This window comes from Ciona intestinalis, unplaced genomic scaffold (assembly GCF_000224145.3).
Source record: "Ciona intestinalis unplaced genomic scaffold, KH HT000119.2, whole genome shotgun sequence".
In the NCBI taxonomy this organism is placed as follows: domain Eukaryota; kingdom Metazoa; phylum Chordata; class Ascidiacea; order Phlebobranchia; family Cionidae; genus Ciona; species Ciona intestinalis.
Window position 1 is genome coordinate 214470 of NW_004190441.2, and position 22628 is coordinate 237097.

The 22628-nt window shown below is 37.3% G+C and overlaps 3 protein-coding genes across 7 annotated transcripts in view; all 3 read right to left on the reverse strand.

Moving 5' to 3' along the window:
* LOC100178989 overlaps positions 1-1082 on the reverse strand; it is a 3182-nt gene extending 2100 nt beyond the window's left edge. Inside the window, exons 1-2 of the mRNA XM_002130427.5 lie at positions 670-1082; positions 132-368 (exon numbers count right to left, since the gene is read on the reverse strand). Coding sequence (XP_002130463.2) covers positions 132-320 — 189 coding nt within the window. The 5' untranslated portion in view covers positions 321-368; positions 670-1082. The remainder of the gene's footprint in view (positions 1-131; positions 369-669) is intronic.
* A 317-nt stretch (positions 1083-1399) lies between these two features.
* Positions 1400-13822, reverse strand: LOC100186100 (solute carrier family 23 member 2-like). 5 transcript variants are annotated; one of them, XR_003396879.1, is made up of 19 exons: positions 13578-13822; positions 13312-13411; positions 12511-12633; positions 12024-12190; positions 11644-11827; positions 11310-11491; positions 10786-10909; positions 10180-10316; positions 9338-9505; positions 8875-8995; positions 8253-8425; positions 7236-7417; positions 6818-6941; positions 6441-6535; positions 5099-6225; positions 4627-4835; positions 3694-3858; positions 3235-3362; positions 2521-2812 (listed from the first exon to the last, which is right to left on the reverse strand). XR_003396879.1 is itself a non-coding variant. In XM_002124872.2 (15 exons), exons 2-14 carry the CDS (start codon positions 13375-13377, stop codon positions 6472-6474), a joined length of 1815 nt encoding a protein of 604 aa, XP_002124908.1. In that variant the 5' UTR covers positions 13378-13411; positions 13542-13822; the 3' UTR covers positions 1400-1857; positions 6441-6471. The 5 variants fall into 5 exon arrangements, 1 of the variants encoding a protein (XP_002124908.1); XR_003396880.1 differs by having other exon boundaries at positions 6445-6535; positions 13542-13822; XR_003396877.1 differs by having other exon boundaries at positions 13542-13822.
* A 1418-nt stretch (positions 13823-15240) lies between these two features.
* LOC100186884 (L-galactose dehydrogenase) lies at positions 15241-22026 on the reverse strand. The gene is made up of 10 exons (XM_002130655.3): positions 21858-22026; positions 20822-20925; positions 20306-20451; positions 19571-19732; positions 18847-18977; positions 18138-18240; positions 17786-17917; positions 17269-17354; positions 16503-16589; positions 15241-16269 (listed from the first exon to the last, which is right to left on the reverse strand). The coding sequence occupies exons 1-10, from the start codon at positions 21872-21874 to the stop codon at positions 16185-16187; spliced, it is 1053 nt and encodes a 350-aa protein (XP_002130691.1). The 5' UTR covers positions 21875-22026; the 3' UTR covers positions 15241-16184.
* Between the last annotated feature and the right edge of the window lie 602 nt (positions 22027-22628).

The window sequence follows — 22628 nt, forward strand, 5'->3', positions numbered from 1 at the left end:
AGTTAAATATAAGGATCGAGTTAAAATATGTAACGATTGTTATATCAGCAATAAACTTGCGTTGGCCAAAAGCGTATACAATGATACCTTTATTGACATGAGTTGAAAGTTACGACCATGTACAACAATACCTTTGTATATTCGACGAGAAATTCTTCCATTGGTTCCATTGAGTAAACCTTTCCAATTGCTAGACTTATAATATCGTTAGGAACAAAATATTTAGTGACCATTTCTTCCACGTCGTCTTTATCAGCGGCAACCAACTTTCTGCAACCGATCCTGTCATCTATTAACGGGAGGTTGATCGCTTCTTCCATGACAAACTCTATCTTTGGTATGTACACGTACTTCAACACTTATATGTTCTGCATCGCAACATATAGTTACATACCCATGAAAAAAGAAAAACACTATATATATTCAGCAGTGATTATACATATATTAGGTTGGGGTAAGATGGGACACCTTTCATTCTACTTTCTCGTCCCATTTGGTAGTAAACAAAGAACATTCAAAGAATTATAAAACCGTATCCTCACGACTCCCAATGACCGTTGTTAATTGTTTAAAACACGATTAGAATATTTGGATATTATCTGCTAAAGGTGTCCCATTCCCCCACACTACTATATATATGCAGCGTTAAACCTAACAGGCAGGACTTACTTCGTACACTAACATCAAATGCAGTCGGAATCATTTAACTTTTCCTCAGCAGTACTTGAAACTTTGTTTCACGTATTCTCGCCTGTGTATACCAACTGTCCCTACTGACTTTGGTATATATATTATGGTTGTCTTCGTTACCGGGTTTGAAAAGACGAAATAAAAATCAACTAACCATTTGCGCCACACTATAAAGTAACGATTATAGTTTTCAAACATTATCAGCTGCTGTGTAATCTGATATAATCTACACCACACGCAGCGATCGATATGAGAATCTAATCTCTCTTATATGTGCATTCTATGCAGTATTGATTTAATGACAATATTGCGGTTGGCCATACTTCGAGCTTGTCTACCTAAAGGTGGCTGTACACAGTATTCGGAATTCGTCCGTTTTGTCTGTTTTATCCGGATTTCGCTGCCGCATGCATAATTGGACACGGGTTTGCATACAACTTCGCAAGCGAATTTGCACGCCGGATACTGTGTACAGCCACCTTAATAAACCTGTCGACATAGCTTTATGGGGTCGTTAAGATGGGCGCTACCATGGCCTATATACTGAATGTCTAATGTAGGCCATAGTGCGCGCTTTAACTTGCACCGCAACCCACAATAGAATTCCATCGTATTCTAAAAAGCAAACCAGCGTTCAAAAGATACGAAACTTACACTAGGTAACTTCGCAATGAAATACTTACTAAAATATGATACACTATTGCGTAGCATCAAAAACAATAATACATGTACACGCTAATCAAAACGCATCTTCGCATTGCAAGCTAGCTTGCATTCTAAAAGACACCGCTACATATTTAAAGCTACAAGCATTCTCACTTGCCAAACATTAAACGTTTGCGTGGCAATCACTCATGCGGTAAGTCTAGCTTGACTTGCTGGGCCGAACTAAAGTTGGTGAGCCGAACTATAGCAACTAAACCAAAACATCTGAGTGAGATACAGCCGTCAAATCAAACCTAATCAAAACAATCAATAGAAATATATATCATAGGCTTATACAGCACAGTCGACGCTATGTAGGACCAGAAACTTGAGCGCTTCAAATTACTCCAACTTGGTTTTAAAGCGACGACTGTCCGACTTGTCAAAAAGCAAACAAAAACTTCGAAATCGATTGCGACTTTTTTCTGTTGAAGTTGGCTCAGCATACGAAGAAGGTGTTTCCTGGTGCATAACAAACATAATTAAACAAAAAAAAAACACAACACAAAAATCCAACCACGCAATGTAATGTTTATTTTACACCAATGGTCACGCAACAAATGTTCTAACCAACCAATGTCATATACTAGATCCACGTATACGGCAGGCTATACAATGCTGATGCTTTAGCAAGCATTCTAATCTTTATCTTGCGGGTGAGGGCTTTTCACTAAATTAGTATTGTAGGGGGTGCGGTAATGTAGGGTTCACCGGTAGCGCCCATCTCAACGCATCGTGGCGGGGAGTGCAGTAGATCCGTTCGCATAAGGCTAGAACCCATCGCAACGTAACGACTCCATAACGCTATACGTCGACAACTCATTTTATTAGCGAACAAACGAGCGGCATCAGGCTAGGGACAATCGTGAGGAAAGCATGAGTGTAAGAGAGCTCCAACTGCCCTCACAACACAGAAAATAGGAGGGCTTTTATAGCATGAACACATGTGCGAAAGCAGTAACAGGAAAGAACGTTTTACACTGAAAAGTGGCGTCTGTTCGCCGAACGGGCGGACTGGGCAGATAGTTTCCTACTTGTTGGAAAAACGCAAGATGTGTCGCTCAATCATAAACACAGTTACGCCAGATGTAATAGTTACGCAACACGACTGTTGAATGTTCGGTCAAGTTAATTTGGAAAACTAGAATATATATCTGTGCTCGAAACACACTCAATCGTTACAGTATAAACCCTGGACAGAACTCAAGTAATAGCTTTCACTAAAAGTTTAACAGATTGATGTGGTGACGGTATATGTTTAAATATATAAGTTCCAGATAACGGGTCGAAGTAACCCGAGTATTTGATTTCATTCTCGGTCGTGTAACCGAGCTTAGATGCAATCCGTTGCGTGTACAGTGACGTCGACTCCATAAATATAAAGTCGCATCCCAAATCTTTTGCGACCAATTCAATCCTAAAAAAAATAAACAAAACATTTTTTGTAAGAGTACCTATGGTAGGGTGGGGTAAGAAAGGACATGTTTTCAATTTATTTTCGCATTGTAGCAAACCAAGAATATTCAGAGCCGCATAACCGTGTAAAGCGATTCTAAAATAGCGGTGTTACTAATTCATGAAATATGGAACATTATGTTCTAATGTTGTTCATCTTACCCCACAGTACTATTATAGGGTGGGGAAAGATGGGACATCTTTTTATTATATTTTATCGTCCCATTTGGAAGTAAACAAAGAACATTCAAAGAATTAAAATCGTATCTTCACGACTCTCATAAACCGTTGTTAATTGTTTAAACACGATCCGGATGTTCGGATATTATGTGCTAAAGGTGTCCCATCCTCCCGCCCTACTATATACTAGGAACAAACGTTCACCTTTCCACCAACCCGGACATTATGCCCAATCTTCCGTAACTTGGATTCACTGTTGCAAGATAGATTCGAAAACACATTTTCCCTTCGGTTACTTTGCCAAGGTTTTTGTTCAATGTTTCAAATAGTTTCTGTAAATTATACTTTACATATATAGTACTGCGGGGAAGATGGGACACCTTTAGCACATAATATCTAAATAACCTGGTCGTGTTTTAAACAATTAACAACGGTCTATGAGAGTCATGAGGAAATGGGTTTATATTTTTTTGAATGTTTTTGTTTATTACCAAATGGAAGAAGAAAATTGCATAAAAAGGTGTCCCATCTTTCCCCCACCCTACTATAATATACGGTTCGTTCTACCCCAACAAAATAACAATACCTAATATTTGCGCATGTTTATGGACCAACATAATTTCTGATATTTTTACCGATCAAAACATTTTTTCAAGCCCTCACCGCGTTTATAGTAGTAACACCTCTGTTTCTAAACTTCGCTTTCCACTTTTCATCGTCCATGGTTTGGTCGTCTTTGTATCGAAGAACTTCACACAGAATAATCCCAGCAGTTTCCCCAGTTTGAATATTGTAAGCCATTAAAGAAGAGTTACAGCTCATGCATTCCTGTATAATATATATTATTATATACATTTGCTCACGCATATTCATAAACTGGTATATATATATAGTAGGGTGGGGGAAGATGGGACACGTTTAGCACATAATATCTAAATATCCTGATCGTGTTTTAAACAATTGACAATGGTCTATGGGAGTCGTCAGGATACACTTTTATATTTCTTTAAATGTTCTTCGTTTACTACTTAATGGGACGAGAAAATAGAGCTAAAAGATGTCCCATCTTTCCCCATCCACTGTATATAGAAAATCTCTTCACAGGAAAAGTTTATCTTTATTGCAGTTGTGTATGGTGTAGTTTAAATACATGCATAGCAAGTAGAAAGTGGGGTGGGGAAGATGGGACACCTTTCAAAATTACATCCAAAGAATTATAAAACCATATCCTCACGACTCCCATAGACCGTTGTTAATTGTTTAAAACACGATCAGGATATTTGGATATTATGTGCTAAAGGTGTCCCGTTTCCCCCTACCCTAGGTAGGCTACAATATGGGTGAACTCATTCTAATCAAGTGTACACTGTGCGCCTGTCAATAAGTAACCGCAGTGATGTTACTTCTTAGCCACACAAAGAGACATAGCTTCCCCACCATACACAACAAAGTACTTGTTTCCTAAAACAACTTTCGTATGTTATACCTCCCACAAAGTAACATACTTGGTAACTCCTATGTTGGCACGAGGTGTATTATCACCCGTATTATAACGACTGTCGTTTTCCAGCCACACGAGGATAAAGTCAGTTATACCTCCGCATGCTTTCGAACGAATTCCGTATCCACTTTTCCCGGGTAAACAACTTCCAAAGCCGACCGCAACGGTTCGTTGGGACAGAAATATTTAGTGACCATTTCTTCCACGTCGTCTTTATCAGCGGCAACCAACTTCCTGCAACCGATCCTGCCATCTATTAACGGAAGGTTGATCGCTTCTTTCATAACAAACTCTATCTTATAGCCTACAGCAAGTAATAGGTCAAATAACTCCAATACCCGCGCATGTAAAACTAGGTCAAAATATCAAAAAACGTTCACGTTACAAGTTATTGAGTGTCTACATTGCAAAATATCTTCTACACGACCTGCCTGTTGCACATGCAATGTCTGTGCAGTTCGCATCTGTTTACATTAAGATGCCGCTTAAACATAAACATATCTGTATATATGACACCAGCAGACTAGATGCACAACAGTAAGCCTACAATTCTGCATAAGCGCTTACCGACTGGCATGAATGCTTGTATTGGTAAATGCTCTTAAGGTATACCACCAGCATGTAAGAATCTTAAAGTTGGTTCTTTAAAGGCTTTCGTGGAAACGCATTCAAGCGTTAACTACTCGGTTGATCTAACAATATCTCACTGACTACTGTAAGCCGTTTTATCAAATTTAAACCAATTGTAAGTCTACTTTAACAAAAAATATTCTGATTTAAAACACTACAAAAATTCGTCCGTACACGACATAATAGCTTGTATACTGAATCTGTTTATAACAACTCAGCTACCGCACAGACATCAACCATGTATTGATTAATTGAAATCGACTGGTTGTTAGAAAAGCGAGGCAAACGTATTTCTTTCCGGAATATGGTCTATACGTTAATCCTATGTTCCACTGTTTGCTTCAAGCATAGATATAGAATATAAAATAGACACCTTTTCATTCTATTTTCTCTTCCCATTTAATAGTAAACAAAGAACATTCAAAGAATTATTAAAAAGAGTTATTACGTATATGCCCGATATACCGTTGTTAATTGTTTGAAACACGTTCAGGATGTTTGGATATTATGTGCTAAAGGTAAAAAAAAAACTATATCCTTACAACTCCCATAGACTGTTGGTAATTGTTTAAAACACGATCAGGATATTTTGAGGCGACGTTATGTAGGTTCCAGAAACTTATATCGTTTTAAATTATTCCAATTTGGTTTTAAAACGGCGACTGTCCGACTACACGCTAATCAAAACGCATCTTCGCATTGCAAGCTAGCTTGCATTCTAAAAGACACCGCTACATATTTAAAGCTACAAGCATTCTCACTTGCCAAACATTAAACGTTTGCGTGGCGATCACTCATGCGGTAAGTCTAGCTTAACTTGCTGGGCCGAAACACCTGAGTGAGATACAGCCGTCAAATCAAACCTAATCAAAACAATCGATAGAAATATATATCATAGACTTATACAGCACAGTCGACGTTATGTAGGACCAGAAACTTGAGCGCTTCAAATTACTCCAACTTGGTTTTAAAGCGACGACTGTCCGACTTGTCAAAAAGCAAACAAAAACTTCGAAATCGATGGCGACTTTTTTCTGTCGAAGTTGACTCAGCACAGGTGTTTCCTGGTGCATAACAAATGTATAGTATGGTTGGGAAAATGATACACTTTTTTATTTTATTTTTTTCATCTTATTTAATAGTAAACAGAGAATATTTAAAGAATTAAAAATCCGTTTTTTCACGACTTCCATAGACCGTTGTTAATTTAAAATGGGTTGTGAAATTGTCAGCCATACATTCAAATATTGAAAACATTAAATCACTATCACAAACTTACCTACGTGGTAACCCATGAGGACAGATAAGTTTCATTCAAACGATCTTTCTGCTTGCTCTTGATAGTCGGGAATAAATGGAAAGTAGCGCGTGAATCTGTGAACGGTTGGTTTTGTTAAGATTAAGTATAGATTTGTGGCGTATTGTTACGCTTTGGATGCAACAACCACGCTATTAAATCACAATCTTTCCGCACTTTTTATTCATAGCGTGTTTTAACAACTGTTGTTTTGTTGTTGATCCCTCTCTCTTTCAATTACACGATCCTCGCTCTCGTTTTCAAAAGACAAATAAAAATATGTAAAACGTTATGTAAAACATTGGGCAATATATGCTTAAACGTCCTGTCTTTTTTCTACATATGTTGATTTTATTAACCTGCAACAAGTGGTCGAAAAAGGAAGATTGTAACTTTTATCGATCCTCGATAAGCTGATGTTTTCCTCGTTTTCGTTGACTTGGTGCTTGTTAAATGCTTTCAAACCTCGCTCGGTTTCGGTACCTTAAACGTAGCAACCGTCATAGATTATACTATTGCTATGGAGTAGTACAATGTGAAACATAACACAGAAATATATTAAGATATATTGCTTTATTTAAATATTCCATATAAGTTAATTTATTTTGTAAGGTAAGTTTAGGAGCCACGTTTTTAATTGGATGCTTTTACTTATATAGTTTTTACCCATAGCAGTTTTAACGACTTTAATTTAGTTCTATAATTTCTTTCTCTTCGTTGTTTTTAATTATTTCTTCAACACTGTATTCAAAGAAATTTCTATTATTGTAAGTTTACCAGGCAAAGTGTTGTCAAAGAAAAACCCGACCAGCCCTCCCACCAACATAGCTGATGACAGAACGATTTTGAATATCTGGTCGACTTCGGTCACTCCAGTTTTGATCGCAGAAGAATTTGCTTTGGTCCAATTTGCCACCGACAACCCCGTGAATAAGGAGACTCCAATAACAAAGATGTTTCTAGGTAACGGTTTTAATATATTACAAACCACGCCTAACCCTAACGAAACCAATATTACGAGTTCAGTTTGGTTAAAGGATTGGGCAGTATGGATACTGTGCTCTCCTTGAATATAATTTGTTTGTAGGCAACATGCGACAACTATATATGTGAATATATAGGGCCACATACTAAAACCTGTTCCTTTAATAAACACCCTGCCGTTTGTACATATAGTTTTCACCCACTAATAACTATACGGAATTGCCGTTTAGTTGTTCGTTTCGGTATACAAGTAATGTGATTCGTATCCAACGATGATTCGATCCGTTAGACGAAAAGAAGAATGAATCGATCAATAAGCTAATGAATAAATGTAACTTACTTTAACGATAGTCGTTATAACACGGGTGTTCTGTTTCATACACCTTATCCCCGCTTACAAGTTACCATGTATGTAACTTATTTATTTATCCTCGCATGGCGGGGCAACGACAGTCGTTATAACACGGGTGTTCTGTTTCATACACCTCGTGTCCGCTTACAAGTTACCATGTATGTAACTTATTTATTTATCCTCGCATGGCGGGGCAACGACAGTCGTTATAACACGGGTGTTCTGTTTCATACACCTCGTGTCCGCTTACAAGTTACCATGTATGTAACTTATTTATTTATCCTTGCATGGCGGGGCAACGACAGTCGTTATTAACACGGGTGTTCTGTTTCATACACCTCGTATGTAACTTTGCCCGCTTACAAGTTATCACGTATGTAAATTTTTCCAACCTTTAACTTAAATCTACAGAGTTTGTTAATTTTTGTTAGAGTTTTGCTGCTTTCAAAAATTTTCACCTGTTCGAATCGAGGTCAACGTATTTGAGATTGGATAATCCAACAGCTGATATCATCCCAAACATAGCGAAGAACATTCCGCCCATCACAGGATCAGGTAAAGTAACGAATATGCTTCCAAACTTACTGAAGTAACCAAGAAGCATGAATAAGATGCCAGCCGTTTGAAGAACCTAAGGATATATACATTATATATATTTTTTATCGTTTATGGGTGAGTTCCTTGACACGGGAGGTTTAGTTATTATGTGTTCAGCTATTAGCATTATTCCATTTAAATAAGGATTGAACATAACTGCTTTTAATCTATCTCTATGGGGTAATGGGTCAATTGTAACCTAAATCCTAGGGCCTTGGCGGGCCGCTCTGCGGAACCTCACACACATAAAACAGAATAGATCTCTCTGTTGTCCATGGCTCTCTCTCTCTCTTTCTTTGGCTCTCTATCTGGCTGACGCGGCTGCTAGTTTGGGTGTTGTTGGAATCGTTTATGATTCGCGTTCTGTATATATTCACCAAGAGGAGAGCATTAATTAAGTTATAGACATCAGTCGCTTATTCCTTACGGCTGAAACTGCAGCCGCATTCGAGTTAAACCCAGCTCCTACATTATGTAACTTACCACTCTGCTTCCTACACGAGTTATCCCGATCGCCGCAATGTTTTGAGTAAACGACGTTGTCCCGGATCCAGTTCCCATTAAACCAGCCAACATCACTCCAATTCCTTCCATTAGTATTCCTCTGGAAGTATATGAAGGAATGTATGTAACTTATTTATCCTCGCATGGCGGTGCAACGACAGTCATTATAACACGGGTGTTCTGTTTTATACACCTCGTGCTCGCTTACCAGTTACCACGTATGTAACTTAGTGGACGATTAGTTATTAGGAAATTTCTTATTTTTTTGTAATGTTAAGGCTGGCAACTTAGACTACCTAGGAGAGCACTATAGATTGCTAAGTTATAATGCTATAATGACACACACGCCCACAGTGGTGGCAGCGTCGAGCGCCCAGCCCGTCAACTTAGGACTAGACAGGCGCCAACCACTTCCTAAGCTTATATAAAATACTTCGCTCACCTGTTCAAAGCATGGCTTGGGGGCGGCGGTACGTTAGCTAGGCGAGCACACGCGTGGTAATCACCAATAGATTCAATGGTGCTGCATATAACAGCAACCAACATCCCAATGACCCCACCAACCGTTACAACAGGCAAACCCCACTGTCCGGGGTAGGGGAAGCGGAACCTACATAGCAGATGTTGTGATCACTACTAGAGAGATATAGTAGGGTGGGGGAAGATGGGACACCTTTTACCTCTATTTTCTCGTCTCTTAAGCCAAGAACATTCAAGGAATTATAAAACCGTATCCCCAAGACTCCTTTATGGACCGTTGTTAATTGTTTAAAATATCGTCAGGATATTCGGATATTACGTGCTAAAGGTGTCACATCTCCCCCGCCCTATTATATAAACTGTCAATTATTACACACTTCTTCCTATATTACTAAGCTGCTACTAATAGTGGGATTTTGAATTATATGCTGGACTTAATATCCACGCTTTTTTGACACTTTTTTACTCATAGAGTGTTTTAACGGCCGTCATTTTGTTTCTAATTTCATTTTCTTAATTTGTTATTATTTATGCGCGTATGTGGCAGCAGAGACTTGATCATTTACTTTTAATTTGTTAAACATTTAGAGGAAATAAGTCACCGTATATGAATTGGGCATTAAAATGAACTGTAAAGGCAGTAAAGAATAAAACATGTAATTTATTTATCCTCGCGTGGCCGGAAAACGACAGTCGTTATATGCCACGGGTGTTCTGTTCCATACACCTCGTGCCCGCTTATGTTAGAGGCAGGCGCGCTAACCGCTTTACTATGGCGTGGACAATACTAACATAGGAACTTACCACGGACTATTATATATAACATTGGCCCGAATATCTGTCCTTGCTTTGTAGTATGGTTTGGTTGGGTCGTTTGGGAAAACATTGGTGACGGTGAATATGTAGCATAGTAGCCACGCTGATAACAATGCAATCAGAACCTATATAAGAAACGGAAGGTACGCTTAAAGGATCCATGCATATCATTCGCTTATAGTAGGTTAGGGTAAGATGGGACATGTTTTCATTCTCTATTATTGTCCCATTTTCCCAGTAAACCAATAATATTTACAAAATTATAGTGGGGTTGGCGGAGACGGGACACATTTAGCACATAATATCCAAATATCCTGATTATTTTTTAAACAAATATCAACGGTCTATGGGAGTCGTGAGGGTACGGTTTAATAATCCTTGTTTTTTTTTTTTTTTGTTTACTACCAAATGATACCAGAAAATAGACTAAAAAGGTGTCCCATCTTCTCCCACCCCACTATATATTACAGTAAACAATCTCGCGTATATCTTATGTTCTTACGGTATCCATCTTCCCCTACAGTATTATACCACTGTTACTGTACTAACATGCAAAGGGACAAAGTTAGGGCTTCCCACACGAAATAAACTCACCGGGAACATCCTAAAGAACCCACTTCTATCAACGTAACATTCCCGACGACGAAAACTAAACTTGGGGAAAGGAACGTCTACGTACTTCAGATACTGAGAGCAAAGAGCCAGCACTGCAACTGTGCTGAATAGATATATCACACATGTGTTTAATACACCCAACATTAAAAGTGTGCAGTCAGTTAAAAACAATCTTTTCAAAACTATGACTTGAATGAAGAAATGAATGTAATTTACTTTATCTTCGCGTGGCCGGAAAACGACAGTCGTTATAACACGGGTTTAACACCTCGTGCCAGCTTACGAGTTGCCATGTGGTTACTTTGTGGGTGATTATTTTTTTTGATTTTTGATTTTTATTTTTTTTGGTTTTGTTTTACTTGATAGTAAAAATAAAAATTCCACAAACGCATCTAAAATGGTAGGCGGGCAACTAAAAGACATGACACATAACAGCACATGAAAAAGCATTCAGCTAACTACTGCTGTTCATTATTTTGAGTGCATGGTTAGTTTCAACTCACAAAAAAGCGATTCCCCATTGAACCTGTTCAAAATGGGCAGCAGTGGTAAACAGGTCCAATCCAATCAACGTGACAGTGGGCACGATGGTCAATGGGCCGACAAACCTCATAAGGAAACCAACTGCTCCTGTGGCGCCAAGAAGGACTTCTAAACAAGCACTGACTGTGATGGCCCCTTGTACCTGTTGGGTGAAGATTGTATGAATTTATTTATTCAAGTTACATACGTGGTTTTGGTAGCTCTTGCAAGATGGATGATATATGACTTCTAAGTTATAAATTGGGACGTTGTTTTATGCCTTTCAGCAAAATAAATGTTGCGTATATAAACAACCTCTCTTATCCTGCGTTGCCAAACTTCTTGCCCGTCGACGATGAGACCACTGTCGTTGTACAACGTCACACTTGAATTCATGTAACCGGTAGGTAGCGCTGGAGGGCAATGGTTGTGAGGGAGTGCCAAGATAGCGAGCAATGGTGGATAAAACGCGATGGAGTTTCCTTGCATGATCGGAAGTCTGTATGTTAGAAGTAAGATGGTTAAACGTGTATGGTATAAATATCACTATCTACTTTATACACCTGCAAAGTTACGTAACTTGTAAGCGGGCACGACGAGGTGTATGAAACAGAACACCCGTGTTATAACGACTGTCGTTGCTCCGCCATGCGAGGATTGTTTTATAATAAAATGATTACAACAAGTGTCATTACCTGTTCCCTATCGTAGTTTGCAATAACGTACACACCCCTGATACCACGAACGTTGTGCTGATCAAGTTGGCGCGTCCCACATTCCCCGCTACGTCATCAGGTATGCATAACTTGTATGACACCATCAGCGGGATGCCAACCAAAGATCCGATGGCTACCAGATAATGCTGGGGATGTAGTAGAGTGGGGTAAGTTGGGATGCGTATTCATTTTCTTGTATTGCCCCGTTGGTGGTAATTATAAAGAACATTTAAAGAATTTTGTAACCGTTTAACGACTATATATAAATGATGGGTTCTTTTGAGCGAAAAAAAAGGGGAAATATGTCTAATTTAAATGAATGTAACTTATGCATTCTCGCGTGGCGGAGCAACGACAGTTGCTATAACAGGGGTGTTCTGTTTCATACACCCCGTGCCCGTTTGCGAGTTACCACGTATGTATTAATTTTGTGAATAATAACTTTGTTGCACATTATTTTAGGTACCTGTAACCCAAAGGCCACACAAAGATACCACGGTGGTTTATCGTTCAATCCATATATTAGACTTGATGATGATTGTAGATCACCATTGATGGTTTCAGATTCCTGGTTCAAAACCTCTTCCTGCTGTTTAAGAACAACGTGTTAGGGTATTTACCTATTAATGAACTGATATCGTTCCTAAGAAAGATGTCTGTGCGTCGGCTATACGTTGTTGTAAACAGATTATTCTGTCTGTAAGCTGTATCGTACATAGACAATATTTGCAGTGAACCATAGCTTTCATATTTGGGGTTAGATTCATTCTTATATATAGTAGGGTGGGAGGGGACACATTTAACACATATTTTTCAAATTATCTGATCGTGTTTTAAACAATTAACAACGGTCTATCGGGAGTCGTAAGGATACGGTTTTATAATTCTTTGAATGTTCTTTGTTTACTACCAAATGGGACAAGAAAATAGAATAAAAAGGTGTCCCGTCTTCCCCCACCCTATTATACAGCAATAACATTACCAAGATACCACGAATTTAAAAATTGACAAACATTCTATAGTTACAAGAGCAGCGACTTGTCTTTTATGACGACCTTACTTACTGCACATTTGTAAAAACGACGTTCATTGAGCTAACGAATGATATAAAACTAGAACTGTCTTAAACCTTATTCTGAAAATAAGTCGTTTTTTCACGTGATGCATTTAGTAATAGGCTTTAAAACCACCGACATAAAAAACTGTCGTTTTCCGGCCACGCGAAGATAAAGTAAGGCACATTCATACATTTAATTGTAATTCCTACCTGGTTGTCACCTTCTCCACTTTCAACGTTCAATGGAGCAGATTCTAATCCTTGTTCCTCAGGCATTTATTGCAACTTGTTAACCTCATACAAAGTAAAACTGCGTTGAGAGAAATAGTTATTGAAAAGGTCGAGTGCTGGTTAATAGTCACCCCCACCCCACGTTATCTGCTAACCGCTAAACGTATCTTGTAACTCATACAAACACCGTAGATGGGTTTGCTACCAACCTCTAACACTTCCCACCAGCTTAATCTGTAACGTACCGGAGGATTCTTCACTGGTGTCAAGGAAGCCAACATAGAATGATTGCTTGCTATATGAGGAAGCTTAGAAGAAAATACTTCAAACCATAAGCGCTATTTAAAACCTTGTAACTTATTGAAAATAAGCGTCCAATAACCTGATTTCGTACAAAACTTGTGAATGTCGATAAAAACGTGCCAGCTGGCCCCGCCCTGATAGATACAGTAGGATGGGGGAAGATGGGACACATTTTAACTATATTTTCTCGTCCCATATAGTAGTAAACCAAGAACATTCAAAGAAATATGAAACTATGTCCCCATGAGTCTCATAGACCGTTGTTAGTTGCTTTAAAACACGATTAGGATATCTGGATATTATGTGCTAAAGGTGTCACATCTTCCCCACACTACTATATATCGATACGTAAACTATTTCTCTTGTAAACGGAGAACATAACTCGTTGGTATTTATATATCGGCACTCGTTTGTCTTTCTATATTCTGTATTCTGCCTGGTATTGCAGATATCTTTTCACCAACGCAACACAATTCCCATTCCTTGTCTTAACAACTTCTTGCCATCCCCTTCCACAAATACTGAATAATCAGCCAGACGTAAGCGGTTAGAACACACTTGGCGCAGGAACGCAGTAAAGAATAGAAACGTTTCACTTTTTCGTATTCTGCACAACGAATTATAAATAGGGTGGGGTAAGATGGGGCACCTTTTTATTCTATTTTCTCGTCCCATTTGGTAGTAAACAAAGAACATTTAAAGAATTATTAAACCACGACTCCCATAGACCGTTGTTAATTGTTTGAAACACGATCAGGATATTTGGATATTATGTGATAAAGGTGTACCATCTTTCCCTATAGTGCTCACATACATCTGATCGACTTTAACTTAAAATACGAAAGCTATCATTCACTACAAATATTCGTCCGGACACGACATAATAGCTTGTATACTAAATCTGTTTATAACAACTCAGCTACCGCACAGACATCAACCATGTATTGATTAATTGAAATCGACTGGTTGTTAGAAAAAGTGCGACATTATATTATTGTTTCCGGAATATGGTCCATACGTAAACCTAAGTTATTGTAGAGGTGCTTGCGAGCATAGATATAATTATCACACTATACACTGGCTTGGCTCTTAACGTCAACACATATCGGGCTTAATAGTGCCCAGTAGTTTTAAATGTATATATAGCAGGGTGGGGGAAGATGGGACACCTTTAACACATAATATCCAAATATCCTGAAGGTGTTTTAAACAATTAACAACGGTCTATGGGAGTCGTAAGGATATTTTTTTATAATTCATTAAATGTTCTTTGTTTACTACTAAATGGGACCTTGTGACTTGATATTATTTTTCTTTATCAGATCATAATAACTGCACCAACGCTTAAACGTTCATTTTCCACAGTATAGTAGAGTGGGGGAAGATGGGACATGTAGGGTGGGGGGGGGGGGAGATGGGACATTTTATTTTCTCTTTCCATTCATTTGTAAACAAAGAACATTTAAAAAAAATATAAAACTATATCCTCACGACTCCCATAGACCGTTGTTAATTGTATATTGTTCTGCTGTTAATACCCATTTCTTTGCTATTAACTAAATTTGATCTTAGTTATTGTAATCGAAGGAATAAATGAAAGGCATATGTTAGGTAACTCGTTTATATTTAATATATTTCTCTAACATTTAATGTTGCTTAAAAAGATCACTAAATCTTGGCCTGGAATAATATATTTTCATTGCTCTTGGCAAAATCGAAACACACACATTTATAGTAGGGTTGGGGAAGATGGGACACCTTTATCAAATAATATTTAAATATCCTGATCGTGTTTTAAACAATTAACAAGGGTCTGTGGAAGTTATAGCAATACAGTTTTACAATTCTTTGAACGTTTTTTGTTTACTATTTATTAGGACGAAAAACCAGAATAAAAAGATGTCCCTTCTTACCCCACACTACAAAAACAACACAAAGTGAAAAAAATATTTAAAATCAAAGTAAAACTAAACCCTATTCTACATTAACTCTACATAACAGTGCATTCATTGAACACCAACAAAGAAAATCAAACAATAATCGGATTTAGTGAGAAATTTTAAACAAAGTATTTTAAAATACCAAATTTAAAGTATTGCACTGTACATAAGGGAAAACTGCTTTTAAAATGTACTATGGTTCTAAAATATAAATAATTTAAATAAATTAAAAAAATCTCGTAAGTGCTTATTATTTACACCATAAAGTTATGTTGAAAGAATTGGAGAAAACACGGTTGCAATTCAAGAGGTCGAGAAATTAGAAGATAAAAATTTGAATAGAGAATACCTTGATTATAAGCGACAAGCGTCTTTACAAGCAAAAACAAAAGAAATTTCAACGATTAATTAGGTTAGCAAAATAATTGGGCACCCAAATATTACCATTTTAGTACATCCTGTTTAAAATGCTTTACATTTATAGATATATAAAACATATTTTCCAAATTTGAACAGAAAATAACTTTTCAAATATAAAAATTTTTCCAAATTGGGATGTTATGTAATATTTCAAATAATTTTGGTTTAAATTGTTGCAACCTGTTGTATTTACATTTTGGCTTCTTGTAATCCTTTCCAGTAAGCTGCCACTTCCACGCCATGCCATGTCGTATCTTTCATGGGCAAGAAAAACCTGAAATTTAAAGCAACAAATTCTTGTGTAAAAAATGATACTAAGGATAAAAAATAATAAAATACAATAAATATAACTAAAAATATGTACAGATTTATATTATGTCTATGATTAATTTATCCCCATTTGCTGCGTGCTATGCGATTTCTATGAGCGACATGAAGTCCATGCTTATGTACCGACCCTGGTTTGAACTATTTAACTACAATATAGCAGCAAATTAACTGCCGTACTTTTCCATAGTTTCTTCCATAACTTGTTTTTCATGATTATTTATTCCATGTTTCAAAACATCAATGTTGGTTTGAAGGTTCTTGGCGCTGGAGATGCAAGAACAACAAAAGATTATATAAGACTCAAACAAAGGTTTGATACTTAATATAAAATACAATTACGTGTTTATATTTAATTCAAAACCCAAAAGTTTAAAAATGAAAACAATCGTGTCATATAATTATGTAAATAATCATATAGCAGGGTGGGGAAGATGGGACACTTTGACTTTAGCACATAATATCTAAATATCTTGATCGTGTTTTAATGGGACGAAAAATAGAACGAAAGATGTCCCATCTTACCCCCCCCCCCTTACTGTATTTAGGCTATTATGTTTATATTGAAATATCTGTACAAGGGTATTACAGAACTTTCACTTTGCAATCCCCATAACATATGTCATACAGTTTAACTTTTTACTTTTGATCACCGACAACTCACTAATATTAATATAAGTTTATATTGATTGTAACCACAAGCACAACCATTCTTATAGAAACCTAACCAACATTATCATTGAATAAATGAACTTGATTTCGTCTCGGTCACGATAACAAAGAACAAGAGAGTTGACAAAAGCGAAAACACGGGTAGTAACGGTAAAACAACAGTTGTTAAAACACGCTTGTTGATAAAAGAGAAATAAATAATGTTTTGGATAAAAGGCGTGACCGTTACGTTACACCCTTACTGCATACCAATGTTAGGCGCCAATGTCCTTACCTGGCAGTGCTGATAAGTGTTGTATGAATACCAGGTTGTATCATCGAAAAATGCGTCGCAATTCTTGAGATATCAACTTGCTTGCTCTAAATAAATGAAAGGTAAAACGTGCATGTGTATTGTAGACATGTATCACTGAACGACAATTGCTCCAACCCAGTGGTCACTAATGGGTTGTCCAAACTATCAGCCACAGATAAAAAAAATAAAAAACCTAATCACCCAAAGTTACATACGTGGTAACTTGTAAGCTGGCACGAATTGTATGAAACAGAACATCTGTGTTATAACGACTGCCGTTGCCCCGCCACGCGAGGATGAATAGGTTACATACGTGGTAATTTGTAAGCTGGCCCGAGTTGTATAAAACAAAACACCCATGTTATAACGACTGTCGTTGCTCCTAACCTCCTATAAATAAGTTACATGCGCTTTTTACATAACAGAGCCTACCCGCCATGCAAGGATTTTCATTCACGATAACAAAAAAATTAGAAACATGCAAGTTGATATTTACCTGGCAATAAGCCGCAGCATTCTTGCAAGTTTCACGAATCTCCTTGGAGGCGGGATGCCAATCCGAAGGCCCTCTGTTAGTTAGGAGACCCATGGATAAAAGTGAAGCATTGATGATACCAACACCTTTCGACTATACGGGAAATATTGTATATTTAAAAGTTATTAAAATAAATATAATTGGATACAAACATAATGCATAATATATTGTTTAATTGGAATCCGGTTGGTTTAAAAGCAAAAAAGAATAAATGTAAACATTAAACTTGTAACTAACATATACATCAGAGACATCATGTATCAAATGTTTGGTTCTTTAAATATCTTGATGTGAATATATTGAAATAAATTACTTTCAAATATGGTAGAAACTCTTGTAGCGAATTATCATTCATAGAACCATGGCAATACGTGAGAACGGTGTCAACTTTAACTGAAGATCTTTCGATAACTTCCCTGAAAATAAAAACAATATTGTCACCGTTGTTGTAAGGTACAACAAAAGTTTTGTCTCATAATTTGAATATGTTCTATTTGGACAAACATTATTACTTTCCATGTTGAAGCAACCGAGTTTTACAGATAAATGTAAATGCAAGGATTGTAGCAGCAGTGAGCTTTGAACCCGGTATCCTACAGTTGGTGGACATATATACAAGTACCAGGGCACCAACCCCTACAGGCAAATTTCCCTTCTAAAAAATAGTCCACAAAGTCACATACGTGGTAACTCGTAAGCAGGCCAAGGTGTATGAAACAGAACACTTGTGTTATAACAACTGTCATTGCCCCGCCATGCAAGGATAAATAAGTTACATATATGGTAACTCGTAAGCGGGCACGAGGTGTATGAAACAGAACACCCGTGTTATAACGACTGTCATTGCCCCGCCATGCAAGGATAAATAAGTTACATATATGGTAACTCGTAAGCGGGCACGAGGTGTATGAAACAGAACACCCGTGTTATAACAACTGCCGTTGCCCCGCCATGCGAGGATAAATAAGTTACATACACGGTAACTCGTAAGCACGCATGGGTGATTAATATTAAATAATGACCTAAAGTTTTCCAATGGGTATCCAGTGATGCCAATGTATTTCACTTTCCCCGAGTCTTTGAGTTTTTGTAACGCAGGTAACGTCTCGTTCACGATAATATCGAGTGAAGGCGCGAACTCCATGTCGTGGATCTGGGGGTTAAGAGGTGTAACAAAAACGGTTTAGAGTTACAATAAACGTGTTTTATTATGGCTATAACGTATTTGAAGGTTTTGTTTACTGTTGCAAACCATCTCTGTGGGCCTATGAACCAAAACAACGATTGCCGCATTAAGGCTTACAGTGGAACCATACGTTTGATTGCAATGACTCAGATTACTATACAGGATGTTTTGATGATTTAATTGGATTTATTCTGCGTGAGGGGAAATCCGCGCTTTAATAGTTTTGCCTAGTGTTGTAACAATCATGCAAGTAACAATCGTGATAAGTAACAATCATGACAAGATATGCCTAGGAATTAGATTTATCTGCAAGCCAAATGACGCCATCATAATTAAAACATCCGCTCACAACCTCTGCATATTTCATCTTCTATACCAACTTTTTAACAATACCAACTTTTATTTCCCTCTTCAATTACGGTGGCCAATTAAAAAACTATATTTAAAACAAAAACAGGACATGGCAACAAAACAACGGTTGTCATCTCACACTTAAATTAATAATTAAAATGATATATACTCAATAACAATACAAACCAACCCACCACAACACCCCTTACCTGTATAACATCAATATATTCAGCTCCCAATCTCTGCAAACTCTCATCCACGGAACGCATCACACGCTCAGCTGAGAAGTTGAACATATGAGCGTAGTCTGCTTCATAACGACCAACTTTAGTGTTCAAGTAATAGGATTTACGTGGAAGCTTGGGAAGGATCTGCCACAACATAAAGTATTAATGGCTCATACAACATGTTTGTAATCTACTATAAACATTTAACATTAAATAAATGAATGCAACTCATTTATCCTCGCATGGCGGGGCAACAACAGTCGTTATAACACGGGTGTTCTGTTTCATACACCTCGTGCCCGCTTACAAGTTACCAAGTATATTGTATGTAACTTTGTTGTTGATAACTTTAGGGAATGTTTTTTTTTTCTAGATGTGTACAAATGATTTGAAATGAAGTGTATTGTTGCATGCTAATATGTGTAATGCATGTTACAGTAAGGTTAAGGCAGTGAGCAACTCCAACTCAAACCATAGGATGTATCTTGATATTCAACCTTACCATGCAGAGTAGTGGAAGCACTCCACTTGAAAGTGGGCAAAATAATTCACAAAAAAAAACAATATTATACAAATATTGGGCTTTTCAGTCAGTTTTTCTCAGAATATAGGCAATATAAAAAATGAATATATAAATAGATTCTACAAATATAAAACCATATATATATAATACTGGTACAGATAGTAGGTAATGTATAATAAAATAACAACATTAACCTTGCCAAGCACAGCTTCACTTTTACCATGCCCGTACCATGGAGCTGTATCTATCATGTTGATCCCACTCTTGATGGCAGCTTCAGTTACGGCGCATGATTCAGCTTCATTAGTTGGTCTGTACACGCTTCCAAGTGCTGAACAACCTTTAATAATACATTGTTTCGTAGTAAATATAATATATAGGACTATCATCAGGTTATTAGGTATAATATGTTTTTATAGTTTGATTCTTTGCAAAAATAATCTGTTTTGGAAAGAGGGTTCATGTTAATGCTATTACCTAGGATCAATAACAAGAACATTGTGTGCGAAAACATAGTTTATGAAGTAAATAAAACCTGCATGAACCATTTGATATACAATTGATTGTCCGGCGCCGTGGCGTGGTGGTTTGCGCGCCTGCCTGTAACCATTAGGTAATGGGTTCAAGGCTCGTCGCTGCTACCATTGTGGGCGTATGTGTCCTTGGGCAAGACGAGAATCAGAGAGAGAGAGAATCCTTAAGCAACTTACCGAAAGTCATGTTTGAAACAATCATGTCTGTTTGACCAAGTTGGCAATATTTAGTTCCACGTATGTCATTCTCATCGTGGAAGCCAGGTACAAAAGTTGGGGGCCTACAAACACACTGTATTAATATATGATAAAATATTGGCAGGTATCATTGGTGCACATAAGACGTGACATGTAACCCAAACTTTTGCAACAGGGTGACACCATGTGTTATAGCAATATGTCTGTTCTACAAACGCATAGTAAGCAATATTAGCCGTCACCGTGGCAAAGTGGTTAGCACGCCTGTCTGTAACCCAAGAGCAGTGGTGCAGCCAGAAAAAATAGGGGGAAAAATCCAAAAAATTTAATCCAAAAAATTCCAAAAATTTTTTTTCAAATTTTTTTTTTAATAATTTTTTTGGGGGGTTTTAAAGGGGCGGTCGCGACACCCTAAACCCCCTTAGCTGCGCCACTGCCCAAAGGGTAATGGGTTTGAGGCTCAATGTTGCTACCATTGCGTGTGTGTCCTTGGGCAAGACACCTAACGGCAATTGCTCTAACCCAGTGGTCACCAATGGGTTGCTCAAATTATCAGCCATACATGAAAAAAAAAAAACGAAAAAATCCCCCAAAAGTTATCACCTACAAAGTTACATACATAGTAACTCGTAAGCCGGCATGAGGTGTTAAGCCTGTGTTATAAAAACTGTTGTTTTCCGCCATGCAAGATAAAAGTAAGTTACATTCATTAGCATTTGCGAAGATGATATGTCAATATAATATCAAGATTTGGTTTGAAGAAAACCTGGGTTGCCCTATATTATAACCATTCTAATAAAAAACAACAACAAAAACACAAAATCTACATACAGTTGAGCAATACTTAACTATGATATAGAAATGAACAAAAGATTCAGAGATTTTAGTAATTGAAGATAATTACAAACACTTAGCATCAAAAATGTTTACATTACTACATGCATATGCTTTAACCAATTAGTTCAAATTACTTTAGCAACTTTTACCCAATGTTAAAATAAACAATGTTACTTACAGTTCCGCTGAAGCCATTTTTACGTAACTTTAAACACGTTTTCTTGAGTGACACTTGTTGTTTGTGCTCCAGGCTATATAACTTGTTTTCTTGTACAGTGACTGTCGTTGGCCGCATAAAATGTTGAGCACACAGGACAAAGGTCTGAATCTTGCAACGCCCGAACGCGGTACAGTACAAATGCATGATTAGAACGCATAAACACATTCGAAAGAGAATACGCGTAAATTCTACAACAGCGCTTTCGTAGAAATCAGCTTTTCGACAGTGTAATATCCGTTCGAACAGTTTCAAAGTTACGAACGCGTTTTAGTAATGTGTGTTTGCTTTATTGCAATATTTCAACAGTTTGTATATTTGCCGCACGTAACTATTTACTGGGAAAGTCCCGGGGTACGAACCAGACTGAATGACTAATATTATATTACTATAGTGAGTTACATATACAGTAGGGTGGGGGGAAAACGGGACACCTTCAGCACATATTTTCCATATATCCTGATTATGTTTTAAACAATTAACGACGGTCTATGGGAGTTGTAAAGATACGGTTTTATAATTCTTTGAATAGTCTTTGTTTACTACCAAATTGGACAAGAAATAGAATGAAAAGGCGTCCCATCTTCCCCCAACCCACAATATATACACAAAAGGCACGACACGGTTTTATAATAATACCCAATTGGATGAAATAATATGAAAAGGTGTCTCATTTTCTCCCACCCTAATATATTTTGCAACAACCATTCATTAGAATCTATCCTAATGAAC